Source organism: Penicillium concentricum (genome assembly GCF_028827145.1).
Source record: "Penicillium concentricum strain IBT 3081 chromosome Unknown utg000006l_segment0_segment0, whole genome shotgun sequence".
NCBI lineage: Eukaryota > Fungi > Ascomycota > Eurotiomycetes > Eurotiales > Aspergillaceae > Penicillium > Penicillium concentricum.
Window position 1 is genome coordinate 270984 of NW_026622759.1, and position 16155 is coordinate 287138.

Below are 16155 nucleotides of genomic sequence, written 5' to 3' on the forward strand. Positions count from 1 at the left end.
AGAAGAGAGAAAGGGAAAAAGGGTGAAGGATGATCGAGTGGGGGAGCAAAGACCCCGTGATTATTTTATTTGTTATGGGCTCTATTTAGGTACTTATGTAGCTATTTAGCCACCTTATACACTAATTATATCTCTATACTATGTACTCCGTACTCCGTACTCTGTTCGTATTCTGTTCTATTCTTATGTATTCTCATGTATTCTCATGTAGTCTCTATTTTCTTCTGTTATCTCGCTCAGTCCTCCTTGCCTCCCGATGTCGTCAGCTTCCCAGCCACTCACAGATATCACCGGAAGCAACACATATTCCAGACCTAGTCCGTAAGATATGTTATAGTATAGTTAAGATATCCTATACCCTTAGACCTCTCCCGGAGTACACAAGTCCATCCAGACCCCTTTTCCCTCTCCACCTAAGAGCTAGTCCCTACCAATAAGCCCCACCAAAATAACAAGCTCTCCTCCTTTTTCCTTGTTTCAGTTTCAGTTTCAATGGCCAACTTTCTATGTTGTACTATTAAACGTTTAGAACATGCATGTTCACTTGACCTTTATATATAGCAAATTTGTACTGTTTAACTAAAGAGTACATTGAGCACAGACTAGAATTTTCCCTTCACATTCTAATTCTTCCTAATTACAACTAATATCCTATATCAAATTCCGGTCCAAGTGGGACAAGCAAATTATAGTCTCCACCACGCCTTTTTTTTCTAAAATGAGGTTAATATACTGATCTAAAAATAATAAGTACAATTTGACATCTCTATCTCTACTCCGTACATCTATATCTACACCAGTATATTCCATACACAGGTACATATATACATAGTATGTACCTACTATGTACCAACTTATCTTGAAGAGGCCTAAACAACGCAGATCAGGGCTGTGCACACAAAGTTTCAGAAAAACTCGAGAGGCAAATTTTAATTTAACATGAAGCCATCGAGAATGCATATACAAACACGACATCGCCCCCCTTAAAGAATTCCAAACTGAGACATTAGACATTAGTCTCAGTTCTTAGACTCCTTGGTTTTCAGGTTTTTTTGGGTGGCGCAAACTAACGATTCTGGACTATTTTTACTCGGCTATTTTCAGTCTCCACGCTTGTCTCAAAGTCCAAGAACCATCAGAACAATTCAATTCATATTGATAGAGAGAAAAAAAAGAGAGAGAAAAAGGATATCACAACACAAAAAAAAGGAAAACCAATTAATAACAAAACGAAAGCAATTCATATTTTCATATACTCTTTAGCCTAAAACAGGCAAAAGCAATTCCAAACCGGATAGGATAATAAACGTGAAGAATTAAACACCACTGGCAGACCGCTTACTCAAGAAGCTGCGACGGGGCATCTTTCTCGAATCGGGACTACCCGCACCATCAGCATCGGGGGGACCTGCCGTCGAGTGCGACGTAGTGGGTCTCAGACCACCATCGGAAAGTGCAAAGCTGGAACGAATGGTAACGAGGCCGTCACCAACCGGAATAGTCTTATCCTGTCCGGCCACGGAACCTTGGTCGTCAACGAAGAACGGCGATTCGCCGAGGACATCGTCCGAGCCAAAGGTGGCGTGGTCCACGACGCGGACCTGGTACTGGGCGTCGGCCGTGGTGTTGGGGACGCGGAAGGAATCGTCGTAGATGACTGTACCGGCGGTGTTCTTGTGTGCCTTGGTCTTGTGGATTTCCTTTGCGCCCTTGGAACCCTGGGCACGAATGATGACACGGAGGTTGGCATCAGTGGGGAAGTTGGCAGCGGAGACGACGGTGATGTTGGCGGAACCCTTGTCGCCGGAGCCGCCGCCACCGAAGACGCTAAGGCGGTCGCCGAACTGGGAGGCGGTGCTGCGGTTGCGGCTGTGTTCCTTCTGCGGGGTGTGGGGGAAGAGGCGCTGGTGCCGGGGCCATCGACAAGGGAGGCGGCTGGGGTGAGATGGTTGCCCCTGGCGGGCTCAGGCTCCTCGATGTTGCTCATGATGGAGGCGGTATCTTCGCCTTTATCTTTGTGGATGCGCGACATGAGGCCGTGCTTCAGGAAGGAGGCGCCGCGAATGACGTTGCCACCGACGAAGCCCACACCCTTGACGGGAGCGCCGACGATCTTGCCGGGGACGGCGAAGGTGCCGGAGAAGGTAGAGGAACCTTGGCGGGCGCGGACCACATAGGTAGGTTTGAAAAGCAGGCTCAGGCGGATCGCGCCTGATTTACCGTCGAGGGGCAGAGTGACTTCCTTGGCTTGGAAGGGCTCCAGGGATTCCAGATCAATCGGCGTGGCGCCGAGGAAGTCAGCCTTGTCACCAAAGTCCCAGTCGTACACATCCACATGGAAGTTGGCGCCGATGCGGGATTTGATAGGGGTCTCGAAGTACTCGTTCCAGGCCGGGTGCAGGGTCTTCTTCTGGACCTTGGTCTTGAACACGGTCTCGTCGTCCATGCGGAACTTGCAGAATGGATCGCTGAATCCGTTGCGGTCGGCGGCGGGAAGCTCGGCGGCATCGTGGACGTCCACGCGCAGGGTACCCATGTTGTTGATGCTCTCCTTGGGGTCGAGCTTCATTTCCGTCGGAATGTACCGGGCGCTGACGGTGACCTTGCTCACCTCGCCGGAGTTGGAGCGAAGAACGAGCTCGGTGGGCGTGTACAGCATACGCATGAGGGTGGGCAGGGTGTCACCAGTCAGTTTGGCGACTGTGTGCTCCTCGCTGGAGTCCTTGGGGTCATCCTTGTTGACTAGACGCAAGGTGATCTTGGAGAACTCGAGCTCACGAACGAATGCCTCGCCCACGTCACTGAACTTGGCAGTCGTGGTGTGGATCTTAGATGAGACATACGAGGGGAACATGTAATCGTCCATCACGACTTCCAACTGGACATGGGGAACGGCCAGCTGGCCCTCGTGGAACTTAAACACAATGAAACCGGATTCTATTGTCAATTAGCTTTGTACAATTGCCGTAAAGATCCAAGTAAAACGTACCATATTTAGGGAGATCATCTGCACTGACGAACGTGCGGGGGATGGACTTGACCGAACGAAGAGACGCGGTCTCAGACGGGGTACCAGTCATTGGGCGCGATGTAGTGGTTTCCAGACTGGTGCGGCCATTAGTAGCCGGCTCGCCATTGGTAGTTCCGTTGGTAGTTCCGTTAGTGATGGGTGCAGCGCCGTTGGTAAGAGCCTTGGAGGCCTTGGAAGCCTTGGAGTCAACGCTAGCAGATTTCGAGTGCAAAACCTTGGGTTTGGACTCGATGCCCTTGGGGAATTCGGTGGAGTCAGGACCAGGAGTGACGGGGAGCTCTTCCTCCTCGTCAGCCTCGTCCTCGGGGTTGATGACCGGTACAGACGGGTAGAAGGAAACAGTGTAGTGGAGTTCTCCCTTAGGAGAGCCACCGCTGATCTTCAGACTACTAGTGATCTCCTGCTTCTCGTCGTCGATCTCATATTCACCGCTCTCCGTCTCGCGAACAAAGTCGGAGGCACTGAGGTCGCACCAACCAAGAGTTCGGTCCTTGTTGATGGTCTCCTCGTCCATGACCTCGACCGTCAGCTTCTCGCGTGCGCTACGGATAGGCACGTAGACGACCTCGTCCCATTCGGGGTTGAGGTTGTTGCGGAAGGTGACAGTGCGGCCACGAGTCACACCGGAAAGCAGCACGCGAGCGTAGGGATCAGACTTGCCCATAGCCTCGAGGTTGCGCAGGTTGGTCGCACGCTTGAAGTGGAAGCGCATGACACCAATGGGGTCAATGTAGCCAGCGCTGCCAATGCCGCCCAGCGCGACAGGCTTCCACTGGAGAGTCAACTTGACACGTCCGTCCTTGGCACCGTGAAGGTGGAACCATTGTTGGCCACGCTCCATCATCTTCAGCATGTCGTTCATCTTGATCTGGTAGCGGCCGATAATGGGATCCTGCATGATGTCGCGATCGTCCTTGAGGATAAGACCCAGACGAGCGTTCTTTCGGTCCGTGACGAGGAACTCCTTGGAGGCATTTTGGAAGATGGGATTGTTGGTGCGCTTGAGCTTTTTGGTAATATGAATCTCCTTTCCGTTGAGAAGGAGAACACCGTAAGGGTTCAGCTTGCCAACCAGACTCTTGCTTCCGTCGAGGTCCTTGGCCTGCTCCACGGTGAACTGAGCGATACCGGTGTTGACTTCAGGGGCGGGTTCAGCCTCGCCAGCCTCGTTCTTTCGTCCCTCAAGAACGGGGAAGAAGCGGATATCGGCTTGGATGGCACCGCGGTGGCGGCCACTGGCCTGCACTTCCAGATAAATACCCTCATGAGAAGGCTCCTGCTCGAGTTTATCCAATGCGAAGCTAGCAACACCCATTTCCTTATCCTTGCGGTACTCGTTCCAGTCGTAGGCAGCAATGGACAATGCATCACTGAAGGAGTTAATAATCACGTAAATAGTCTCATTCCAGCGGGGGCTGTCGGTGTCGTGGATGACCTTGGTGCGGCCGAGCTCATTACGGTTGTTCAAAGACACCACGGCGTAAGGATCAGGAGTGCCAGAGAACTTATCGGGGTTCTTGAGCTGTTGAGCACCGTGCAGCGTAATCGCGACCACACCGATAGCCTGGTCGACGGGGTTTCCAGCAAGCATCTTGGCGATCTCGATCGGGAACACGTTCGGATCGTACATCATGGGCTGCAAGTTGGCGTGAATCTGGTCCTTAATGAAGGACTCCAGGCCGGGAATGAAGTTGATATCGAATCCAAGGGTATCACCACCAAGGGGCTTGCAGACGTAATCTATTTCGGGCTTGTCCAGGAAGCAGACGTCGACACGCTCGATATGGGGGAACGCAATCTGAAGCTTGACCTTGACACGCATCAAGCCTGAGCAAGCCATGTCCTCGACAATCACGTCGAGACCCTTGCTAACGACACCCTTACCGACACGAACCTCCAATACGACCTTGGGGTTGATCTTGTCCTTTGTCTGGCGGGCAGTCAGGTCCGTAACGTCGTTGGGGGTGAAGCTGAACTTCCAGTCCATGATGACGGTATCAGGGTCGGTCTTGGGGTAGGTCTTGACGTGCTCCAGACGAGGAGGCTTGGTACCGAGGACAAAGGTCTTGAGGCGCAAGCTATCCAAGAAGGCGGGAGTAGAAGTACTAAGGACCTGGTCGACGGTGTTGATGATAGTGTCGCACAGGACGGGGGCATAGATAGGCCAGAACTTGACGAGGAAGCTGTTGATCCACTCGAGGCTCTCGGTGTCGGTCTCGAGGCGCTGCTTGGACATTTCACGGCTAATATCGTCACGGAAGTTCCGCCGCACTCGTCGAATGGAGGTACGGTAGTAGGTGCTGCATGCTGCCATAACCATAAGAACCCAACCTATGCCACCGCCGAGCACGGCGACCATCCACGAGGCCACGCAGGCGAAGATGATAATCCCGCAATTGTGGTACCAGTCACCAAAGAACTTGTCGGGGATTCTCCCCTCCAAGAAGGTCTCGTGATCTAGCAATGTACCTTCTTCTCCTAAAGTGGCCGCTAGCTTCTCATCGACGAACTTGGGGGCCCAACCCGTTCGATCGCGGGCCCATCGAAGATCCTCGTCGAGGGGCTTTCCAGCCACACTTTCTCGCGTGGCTTCCTCGGCCATAATGGCGGTCGCAGATTCCGGTGCAGGGAGATCATAGTCTGCTTTGCCATCGGTCTAGGGAGAGTTAACATGTAGATCGCCATCGCGAAGAAATCCATTTCCTTCTCACCTTATCTGTAATTACAGCGACACCCTGTGGTTTATGAGGATGGTGAAAATTAGGCGGCAATCGCTACAAGACATGGCAGTTAGCATGGGTTGCGCCTGGAACTTGGGACAATTTGCGACACGCACTGCTTTGGCCGCATTGGACTTGTCTTCAGGCGAGGCATTGGGGTCGAATTGGTATGCCGCCGAACCTGCTTGTTGGGCTTCCTTGACGACCTTTTCCTCGATGATGTCGGGGTTAACGTGTGACTGCGGGTCCTGGTGCAATTCCTGGGCGGCCTCAATGGTACCCTCCATCTTCATACCCATCTTCTCCCCGTCGGCGGACGCCATATCGCCGGTTTGTGTTGTGTTCAGGTCGGGGGAATTGGGAGAGCCGAGGATGTTCTAGGAGGGTGGTCAGATTCGATCCATGGGTGGGAGATGGGTACCTGGGGATGGTGGGGGAAGAACGCCAACTTGCGTCTACACCTACCGGAATGGCGTTGAGGTCGTCAAAAAGGGGGACCTGGTGTTGTATACCAAGGTATAGAGTTACAGAGAGAGAAAGAGAAAAACAAGAAGAGGAGTGGACCAAAAGACACAGCTGCCCAGCCGCTTGCGTCAAGGGGAACTGTGGCTGGGATTACCATACAATATTACCATTAAATACCTAGATCACCTTTTATGTAAATAATTAATTCTCTGTTATAATTAGTCCAATGAGAAGAAAGAAACAAAAGAAAAGGGGAGATCGTAAGCTCCCAAAGTCGATCGCAGATCAGTGACGTATACCCTAGATCAGCATTACTTTAGGCATATTCAAATTGTGTGTACCTATGAGGTTATATATTCTATCTAAGTCTATAAATATGTATACAGTATTGTAGTCTGTATTCAATTGTCTATAACTCAACCCTATACGGAAGTCAAGGACTAAATTCCGACTAGATTGGACCTCAGCACCGCCACAGAGGGTCAAGGGTCAAAGATCAACAGATGATAAATTCCCTTTCCAAGGTTCTTAGGGTTATAGTTAACCTAATTCTTTTTCCCCTTTTTATTTGCGGAGATCGTTTCATTATGGAGTATAGCCCTACCACTCTAGGCAACGAGATAAGAATCTCGGCGCCAATGCTCTGGTATGCTGGAATTGTTTACTCCGTACTCCGTACTCTGTACTTACGGAGTACATACAATGTCAAGGTACACGTGGCATGCAGGAAATGTAAAGATAAAAAAAAATATCATGTCACATTATTGCTCCGTTATACGCGCTATCGAACATCCCACCCTACGCCCGATTGGGTAGATCGGCCAAGGCTATACCCACTGTCCCAAGGTTTATGGGTTTGATTTACCGAGGAACTTCTGGAGTGTTTTATATGATATGCCCTTACCCTGTATGGAGTACTACAAACTAGATATTGGGTGATGGACAAGCCAAGTGCTGCAGTCGATCTATCACATCCAAGACTTCGACCTGATCTCAGAGGTTATTTCCACTATACTCCAGTGTTCTGTGCTACTCTGTAGATAGAAATCTCTCGGATATTGAATCCCTTAATAGTGATATTATGATTGGTAGATCAAATAGTTCAGATCTTCACTTTTTTTTTGACTGGAAACCCCCCCACAGGCTTGCGTCTTTTCTTTTTTTTTCTCTCGGGTTAGGAACTCTTGTGGATAAAGTCCGAGCTGAGGCCGAGAGATATTACGAGAATGGAAGATTAATGTCGGGGCTGAACTCCACTATTGTACAATTCAAATTTGGACTGTGATACAGAACATATTGATACTGGCAAATTGTATTTGCACCTGTCCAGGACGCAATGCAAAAGCACTATGGCGCACTACCTGGGACTGAAAGATAATCCATATATAACATGCTAAGCAGAATGGAATTTAGCAATATGGAACTAAAAATAATGCTGGCAAAGATATCTCGTATCTCATGTCAATTCGTATCCAAATCCCTCGAAACATCTACACCCTTACAGCATTTACCGCCCCATGCGGATCACACCAGCAGCCATCAGCTTCTGGATCTTCATCCGCACCTGGGGGTTCTTCATGTGCTCCTGCAGGGCAGCGGGATCGCTCTTAGCCTGCTGGAGAATGCTCTGCATGACGGGGTCCTGGAGGACGGCCATGATCTGAAGAAAAAAAAAAAAAAGGAGTTAGTGTATTGGATGTTAAATAATCAGGAAATAGAGATCTTACCTCGGGATCATTTTGGATACGAGCCATGGTCTGCTCCTCGGTCTCGCCAGCACGAGCGCTGAACTGGGCGTCCAGGCACTTCTGCTGCTGCTGCTCGATCTCGCGGGCGTGCTTGCCATCGTCGTGGTCGGCGGCCTCGGTGAAGGTGTCCAGGGCACGGTTGTATTCCTTCATGGCGATGAGGGCAGCACCCTTGCGCATGTACGCGCGGATGAACTTGGAGTCGCGCTTGATGGCCTCGTCGCAGTCCTGCACGGCACCGGGGAATGCCATCAGTTTGATGAGGGCGGCGGCACGGTTGGAGTAACCGCGGGGATCCTCGGGGGCACGCTTGGTCATCTCGGTGAAGGCCTCAACGGCACCGGGCCAGTCACCTGCCTGGAACTTCTGCTGGCCGAGTTCGCGAGCCTTCTCAGCCTCGGCAGGGTCCACGTAGGCGTTCTTCTCGGACGTGATCTTGGTCTTCTCGGCGTTGCGGAGCTTGGTTAGGGTATCAGGGGTGCGGTGCTCCATCAGCGACTTGTTGTAGAATTCGATAGCCTGGGCGAGGTCGCCAAGCTTCTCGTATGAAGAACCAATTCGGGTGTAGGCCTTGGCCATCAGCTTGAAGTCGGCGCGCAAGTCGCGGCCCTCCTCGACAGCCTTTTGGCAGGTCTCGATGGTACCTTGGTAATCGGCCTGCTCGAACTTGGCAGCACCAATGTTGTTCAGGTAGGTGATGTCCTTGAAGAGGTCCCAAGCCTTGGTGTAGTGCTCAATGGCCTCGTCAAGCTGCTTCTTCTTGTAGAAATCGTTACCGATCTTCTTCTCGGCATCAGCAGCCTCCTTGGCCTGCTTCTTGGCGATCGCCTCCTCGTCGACTGGCTCGGGCTCCGGGGTGGGCTCCTTCTTGGGCTGCGAAGTGCTGGGGTTAGCAGCAGGCGCAGGAGGCTCAGCTCCCTCACCACCGAAGTTCATATCAATACCGAGAAGCACACTCATGACCTGCAGGAAACGCGGGTCGCGGATCTCCTCTCCAACACTGTTGGGGTTCTGTTGGATCTTCTGCAGCTTAGCCATGAACTCAGCATCTCCCAGCAGGGAGGCGGTCTTGGGGTTGTTGGCCAGCTTCTGGAACAAAGCCGGGTCGTTGAACATGCCACCGAGACCTCCTGTTGGGTCTCCAGTGACACCATCTGCGGTAGCCTCCGCATTGATGGCGCGCTGGGTCGCCTCCAGACCGGACTTGGCCTGTGCGTTGCCGGGCTCGATCTTCAGGGCCTCGTCATAGGCATCGTGCGCAGCCACTGCTGTCAGTTAGCACCTTGTCACACAGCGAGTTGTTCCACCCTTTTATGCGTAGTTAGAATGACATACAAAGATCTCCGAGACCGCGGTACGCAGCACCCTTGCGGGCATGGCCCTTGGACCAATCGGGCTTGATCTGGATCGCCTTCTCGGCATCTTCGAGAGCTTTTTGATATTCGTGCTGGGCGGAGTAGACAGCGGAGCGGTTGGAGTAGAGGATGTGGTTTTCGGGTTCGATGGAAAGGGCCTCGGAGAATTTCTCACTGTGCTTTATCAGTCTCTGCTCTAACAGAATCACAATGTTAAAAGGTGGGGTAGCGCGTACACAGCAGTAGGATAATCCTTAGCGGAGAAGGCCTTGTTGCCCTCTGCTTTCAATGCGTCAGCCATGTTGTAGTGATATGCTAAATTGCTCAGTAAAAGGAGAAAGATCAAAAACTAGATCACAAGGAACTGAATGTGATGAGCTCATCAGTCGGTCGGAGCTTCTCGAAATTTCCGTTGGTCTCTACTGCCTCAGGCATCAATAATTTAAGCCTCAGGCAGTAGACACCTCAGGCATTTAAGCTGACATTGAAGCTCCGCCGGGCTAAACCCTTTTAGGTCAAAGTCGCTCCCCGCCGAGAAAAAGTCGCCAAAAAAACACCATCTGTGATTCATTCGTGACTCAAATTTAAGGACATCGACGCAACATGGTCCTCTAACTTACCTCCTGGCTCTAACACACTTCTTTGAATATGAAAACCCACGAGCCTCTTCGAATGAACCTTGATTTTGCCTGATATCTCCGTCGCATCTCCAACGATGGCCTCCGCGGGGTCCCAAGTGGCCGAGCTTGCCTCCAAGCTTTACGATGCATGCGTGAATGAATTTGATTCCGATCACCTGTTCTATCAGAACGACTTTCTCAATCTCAAAGTCATCCCCAAGAACGATGTCGCGCTACTACTAGAATGCACCCAGAGCCTCGTCAATCAAAATCTCTTTCGACTTCTCCAAAAAGATGGAAAGCTCACATGGAAGCTCATTGACCGCGAGGATGCCGAAAAGTAAGAACTGCAGACCACATCTCTGTCGATAAACCACATAACTAACCCCTGTTTCCTTTCAGGCTCCGCAACCTCACCCCGGACGAGGCCATGGTCTACAATGTCATCCACTCCACAGAACGAACAGGCATCTGGGTGCGGCACATCGGTAACCGCACGAACCTGCACAAGTCGATCCTCGATCGATGCCTGAAAGCCCTCGAAGGAAAAAACTACATCAAATCCCTCCACAATGTCAAATATCCCAGCCGCAAGATGTACATGCTGGCCGGGCTTGCTCCAAGCGAAGAAGTAACCGGAGGAGCCTGGTTCACAGACGGTGTACTGGACGCCAACTTCATCAACAGTGTCGCAGGCTACATCGAGTACACCGTGAGCCGAAAGAGCTGGTTTGAAGTCCCCGCCTCCGACCGTAAGAACAAGCGCATCAAGACCGCCTCCGGCAAGGCAGAAGTGAAGTCCGATGAGAAATCTTACCTCCCCTACCCCCACGGTTACGCGGGATACCCGACCGTGGCACAGATCACCGCCGCCGTCAACGACAGCGGTATCACCCCCGTCCGCCTGGGCGAAGAGAGCGTCGTGCAACTCCTTGAAATGCTCTGCTATGACAATAAGCTCGTCGCATTAGGAAACGGCGAGTGGTACCGATCCCTTAAGAGCCCTGAAGCCGTTAAAGCCACTCAGTCCCGGAAGGCGCCTATTGAGGGTGACGATCTCTCCATTGCAAACAAGCACCTGGTGAAGAACGGCATGACGGAAGCCCCCTGTGGCCAGTGCCCAGTCTTCAAGCTGTGCGCCCCAGGCGGCGCAGTGAGCCCAGAGACCTGCGAGTACTTCGACCCGTGGCTGAACAGTGGGCTTGGGTTCTGAGTGGACTGGCAGTGGCTTTTCCACGAACATCTGATTTCTGACTTTCGGCGCACTGTGTGCGCCCGTGTGCCAACATGTTTGCATGGAAGAAAAAAAAAACGGGGATATGTGCATAGCGATGGCGTTTACGACTTGATTTGGTTAGGCTCCGGCTCACTGGTGACCCTGGGAATATTGGGCACTGGATGGGCACGGCTTGGACATACGCTTGGCTCTGGCTGGGAATGGATACCTAGGGGGGAACTCTGCTTCCTATCTTCCCTCGGGAATTAGTGTCAGTTCTTGTCTAGGATAGACAGAAGATGAAATTGATTCCGTTTATTCGAATTATGTAGTAGAACTAGTAACAAGTAAATACTCTTGTCCAGCACAGTCTAGCCCAACACCGAAAAAGTCCCTCAAAACGCCGTGGGTATATCATCATAGAAAAAGAAGAGAACAGAGGATCATTTGCCTAGAGTACGTCGGCACTCCTCACAGTACCAAGTCCCAACCGGTTCGCGTGTCAATCCAACACACTTCCAGTGGAACCACTCATAGGGACACTCATCATTGTCGCAAGCCACCATATCCCCATGGCTGACAGTGCGGCAGGTACAATAGACCTTCGAATCCTCATTACCCTCGTCTTCATCCTCATCGTCGACATCATCATCGGCAGCACCATCACTCTTATCGGAGTCTGATGTATCAGCACTGCTGAGCATGGAGTCATCATCCTCGTCACCTTCTCCATTGGGAGATTTCTTCGAAGACTTGATGCGACCACTGGCACTGGAAGAACGTTTGATGGGCTTCCCGCTCGCAGTCTTCAGCTTCTTGACTTGCTGGTGTGGCGCGACTTTCTTGGTCAGGGCTTTCTTGACGCCGATACTGGTACGGGGGCCGACACTGCCTGCACGACTGCCAGCCGGTGTACCAGGCTTTGGTGTACCAGGGCCAGTGGAAGTCTGGCGCAAGTTCGACGAGGCTACGGGGAGAGTATTGGAAGAGGGGTTCAAGCGGCGGCGCTTGCTGTCCACTGCCCCGGCAGACGATTCACGCTGGCGTTGCTGGAGGTGTACGACCGCAGCAGCAGCGGGTGTAGCGGGTGCGGAGCTGCGTGCTGTGATTTGACCGATTTGGGCTGTGGAGCCGGGGGTGCGAGGTGTTGTAGATTGGTTCAAGCGCTGCGCAGCAGCTAGGATGGGATTCGCGTTTCCGGAAGTCGGGTTGAGGGGTGTTGAGTAGGCGGGGGAGTCGGTGGGGGCGGAGTCAGGGAGGAAGATCTTGGGTGGGTTGCGGTATTTGTTTTTTGAGTCGAAGAGGGAAGGGAGAGGCGGGTCGTTGCTAAGGAGGCCTTCGTTGACTAGATCGCGAATGCGCACGTCGAGTCGTTTGATCTGACGATCAAGGAGGACGCAGGCCTTCTCGCTGAGCTGGATCTTCTCGTTCTGCAGCTCGTGGGATTTGTCCATATTTTGTAGGATAGTCTTGCCGTATGGCTCTTCTTTTGGGTTCGGTGTCAGACTGCCGTTCAGTTTGATGAATTTCTGAATGCTGCTGTCGCGCGAGTTGATTGTAGCGCGGCACTCCTGCATAACCTTATCCTTGGCTTGAATTTCCTCCATGAGATGGTTGATCTCAGCCGGAAGATTTGCCACATCGTGGACGAACTGCTCCAGGACAGTTGCGCAGTCCTCCGCACCGTGTGCCATTTTGGATTCGGTCGCAGGGCGGGTTGAAGGTGGCTCCTATCGGGATGCTAAGAGAGTGATGTGCAGCTCAACCAGTTTCGATGTAAACGCTTGCTCTGGTACTGATCTTTGGTGTCAAATTTTGTGTGACCGGATGAACGCCTGGCCTTTGCATGCGTCGATATTCAGACACCCATTGTGGGGACAAACTGGTTGAAGTCAAGCACATGCTGACTCATCAATTACTCATCCCCGGATCGGCGCTGTGATTATCCGAAGTATAGACGTTTCTTCCTACACTGAATAGGTATCCTAGATAAGTATTTGGACCACTACGATACTACCGGCTTTTATGAGAGTTTAACCAACGTATGTTGGGCTCTACTCTTGTATTGTTCTAGTTGGTTTATTTCGGAATCCAAATCCAGTGTAAAAGGTATCCTTTTGAAAAACTGCACTTGATATATCTACCGTAGTCTATTACTTTTAGTCCACACCTCAGATTTGTTTGCGAACATTTGAATACACCTGTATTGGACCATTTCACGTCACAGATGTCTTTTTTTAAATGTCTTTGGCTTGTAAGACGACTTGTTAGATGGCTCTCTAGTTTCGTCTCAAGGTTGACTGCTGATTAACGAGTCGGTCCTTGTAAGATCGTCAGGGCGATTCACCCGGTAATCTCCATCAAACACCTGGAGCTGCATCCCCCAGGAGAAGACCCGTACAATCTTCAATTCAATGCGAACCCGCCCATGCCCGTAGAATCTGCGGATGGCGACTGGGATCAGATGGTTCGCATCGTCGGCTCCCGGCTACAGGCCGGGCGAAGCGCCGACATTATCTCTTGCGTCGACGAAATAGGGCTGACATGGGACGTATGGCGACCTGCGGTCGATGTCGAGATTCTCGCGCGCTTGATCTTCATATTCCTTCCTGAAGCAAAACACCTTGCTATGTAGGAACGCAAAGATGGGCCCTATGCAAGTCGCTGTTTATACAAACTAATTGAAAAATGAGATTTATTGCAAGCTTACGAGGGGTTTCAAGGACCATCACCATACCCGGTATCTTGCCTGGCAAAAAATCGTAATATACCCTGGGCATAAGTTTAATACTTTCTGTAGTTCCACATCGTTTAAATCCTACAGGGAGCCCCTATATATTTATAGGTGGAAGGTAGGACTAGTTTATCAGGACTTCTACCATTAGAAAGACCTCTAGAAAGACTTTCAGAAAGACCCTCAGAAAGACCTGTCGACTAGGTAGGATGCAGTGTTCCAGCTTCCACAAAGGACTTAAAAAGCTTTATAGACTGGGAACTAGGGCAACCCATTAGCCCAAATGATAATTGGCGGATCCAGCGGAATACGCGAGGTGCTTATATCTCCATGCTGGTCAAAGTCTGCTTGGAAGCGTGAGCTCCGCTGATAGGGCATCATAATGCAAAAGCAGTAGAAAGCTCCCTCATCGGTCAGTCGAACGTAGGATAAGGCAAGACGGGCCTCCTGTTTGACGTTTCATAAAGTCTACTGAAAGGTCTGCTCGTCAATTTTCAACTATCATTGACCATCAACACTCTTCAAAAAGCCTACTGCTATGCAAATTAGTACTCACTTGATGGGAGCTTGCTTTTCTCAAGTTCTTTGCTTTCTCTGATATCAGTCTTTTCACCCGGTCCTAGATCGCCGTTCTTCGTCTACTTGCTGCATTCTTTTCAAGTGCCTCCTTACAATCCTCTGACTTGTTAGCAAAGTACCATACTCTTTCCCACGATGCCGTATCGCAAGACTTCAAAAAGCGTCCACAAAAGCGAAATACCAAAAAACCCCACGTCGACCAACCTGCTAAAGGCCCCGAAGCCTGTGCCTACCTCCGAACTCTTCTATGTCTCGAAGCACGATGTGATTCGCAAGATTTGGCCAGGTCTCCTGCATCAGATTGTCCAAACAATTGACCATACCGGGGTTTGCATCCTTGCCTGTGTTCGGCGGAAAGGGCTCGATTCTACAAAAATTACAACAACTGTGCTCGTTGTCTGTGATTCAAAGAAACCCCCTAGTCATCGACACAGATCGATTGCCAAAATTCGAGAACTCCTCGACCGCAACCGCTTGGCAAGTGTCGCTGTCGAGTTTGTGCCTGGACATTTTACCCGTGGGGTATCCGACCTTCACCAAGAAGAGCTTGATCATCGAGCTATCCAACAACCTTCGATGATAAGCCAAAGCCTTGCCCTCGAAAATGCCAATAGTTCGGGAACCTTCGCTGGTTTCATAGAACTCAACATGCCCGGGGAGACCGAATATAAAACGCTGGGGCTCACCTGTTTTCATTGTGTGAACCCCAACGAGCATGGACATTCAACTGAGTATGTCCACAGAATCCTGAATTGGCGAAGACATGGAATTCAGCCTCATGATAGCATGAGGCAACGTCTGAAGGTACGTCACCCAAGTGACGTCGCGATTGAAGACAAGATCCAATCTTTGAACGCTGGGATCGCTCTCATCCGAGAGGATCCCAACTACGTCAAATTCCGCGAGTTGGAGAGAGACGGCCTAGGGTTCACACTAGGCCGAGGTGCGAAACAAGCTTACGAAAGGATTGTCAAGACTCGTGCAGAGATGGAAACATTCCTTCGAGATATCAATATCTTCAAGGCAAACAATCGTGGAGCATTCGGTCATATTTTCGCTGCCTCCGGCTTGAGAACAACAACGACCCACGTACCTTCAAACCTGGACTGAGCCCTGATTGAGATCCCTCGTGATCGAATTGGTGAAAACATTGTAAGACTTTACATTTCTTTAGCATATTTTCCGCGTGTTTTTGTTCGACGCAAATGCTAATATCATGTCTATATTTAGACTCCCGACGGCCATTATCTCCGAGACTCCCCCATCCCCGCAGATCTTGACGGCATGCCACTCTTCATTCACGGCCAGCGGTCTGGGTATTGCAAAGGCGTAAAGCATCCTCTCGACAGTCTCGTTCTCGAGGATACGATGAAAGATGGTGAAATCACAAAACGGCAAACTTATGAACATTCAATCTGTCTGTTACAAGGCCCTCGATTTTCCCAAGCGGGCGACTCTGGATCTCTCGTGTTCACCGACTCTTATGTGGCTGTTGGTATGCTGTTTGCTGGCGGGAACCAGCACCAATTGTCCTTTTTCACGCCTATCCAAGACATTCTGGACGACATCAAGCACATCACCAAAGCCACTAATGTTCGGCTCAAGATCAATCGCCCTGGGACTTCTCCCTAGCACGTCTACATTCTCTCCCTCATCTCCCTTTTATTTTACCAAGGACTTTGGTGGA

At 51.0% G+C, this 16155-nt stretch overlaps 6 protein-coding genes across 6 annotated transcripts; 3 read left to right on the forward strand and 3 right to left on the reverse strand.

Moving 5' to 3' along the window:
• Positions 1 to 1316: 1316 nt before the first annotated feature.
• Positions 1317 to 6074, reverse strand: N7517_010279 (uncharacterized protein; the record flags this gene model as incomplete). The annotated part of the gene is made up of 5 exons (XM_056728002.1): positions 1317 to 1880; positions 1925 to 2937; positions 2990 to 5687; positions 5743 to 5805; positions 5868 to 6074. 5 exons carry the CDS (start codon positions 6072 to 6074, stop codon positions 1317 to 1319), a joined length of 4545 nt encoding a protein of 1514 aa, XP_056573817.1.
• Positions 6075 to 7723: 1649 nt separating this feature from the next.
• On the reverse strand, positions 7724 to 9620 carry sti1 (Hsp90 cochaperone STI1; the record flags this gene model as incomplete). Its single annotated transcript, XM_056728003.1, has 4 exons — positions 7724 to 7876; positions 7944 to 9229; positions 9300 to 9493; positions 9556 to 9620. 4 exons carry the CDS (start codon positions 9618 to 9620, stop codon positions 7724 to 7726), a joined length of 1698 nt encoding a protein of 565 aa, XP_056573818.1.
• A 414-nt stretch (positions 9621 to 10034) lies between these two features.
• On the forward strand, positions 10035 to 11152 carry N7517_010281 (RPC34 RNA polymerase subunit family protein; the record flags this gene model as incomplete). The annotated part of the gene is made up of 2 exons (XM_056728004.1): positions 10035 to 10279; positions 10342 to 11152. 2 exons carry the CDS (start codon positions 10035 to 10037, stop codon positions 11150 to 11152), a joined length of 1056 nt encoding a protein of 351 aa, XP_056573819.1.
• Positions 11153 to 11598: 446 nt separating this feature from the next.
• N7517_010282 (putative PHD finger domain protein) lies at positions 11599 to 12849 on the reverse strand (the record flags this gene model as incomplete). Its single annotated transcript, XM_056728005.1, has 1 exon — positions 11599 to 12849. One exon carries the CDS (start codon positions 12847 to 12849, stop codon positions 11599 to 11601), a length of 1251 nt encoding a protein of 416 aa, XP_056573820.1.
• Positions 12850 to 13583: 734 nt separating this feature from the next.
• On the forward strand, positions 13584 to 13790 carry N7517_010283 (uncharacterized protein; the record flags this gene model as incomplete). Its single annotated transcript, XM_056728006.1, has 1 exon — positions 13584 to 13790. One exon carries the CDS (start codon positions 13584 to 13586, stop codon positions 13788 to 13790), a length of 207 nt encoding a protein of 68 aa, XP_056573821.1.
• An 813-nt stretch (positions 13791 to 14603) lies between these two features.
• Positions 14604 to 16100, forward strand: N7517_010284 (uncharacterized protein; the record flags this gene model as incomplete). The annotated part of the gene is made up of 2 exons (XM_056728007.1): positions 14604 to 15557; positions 15699 to 16100. 2 exons carry the CDS (start codon positions 14604 to 14606, stop codon positions 16098 to 16100), a joined length of 1356 nt encoding a protein of 451 aa, XP_056573822.1.
• Positions 16101 to 16155: the final 55 nt, after the last annotated feature.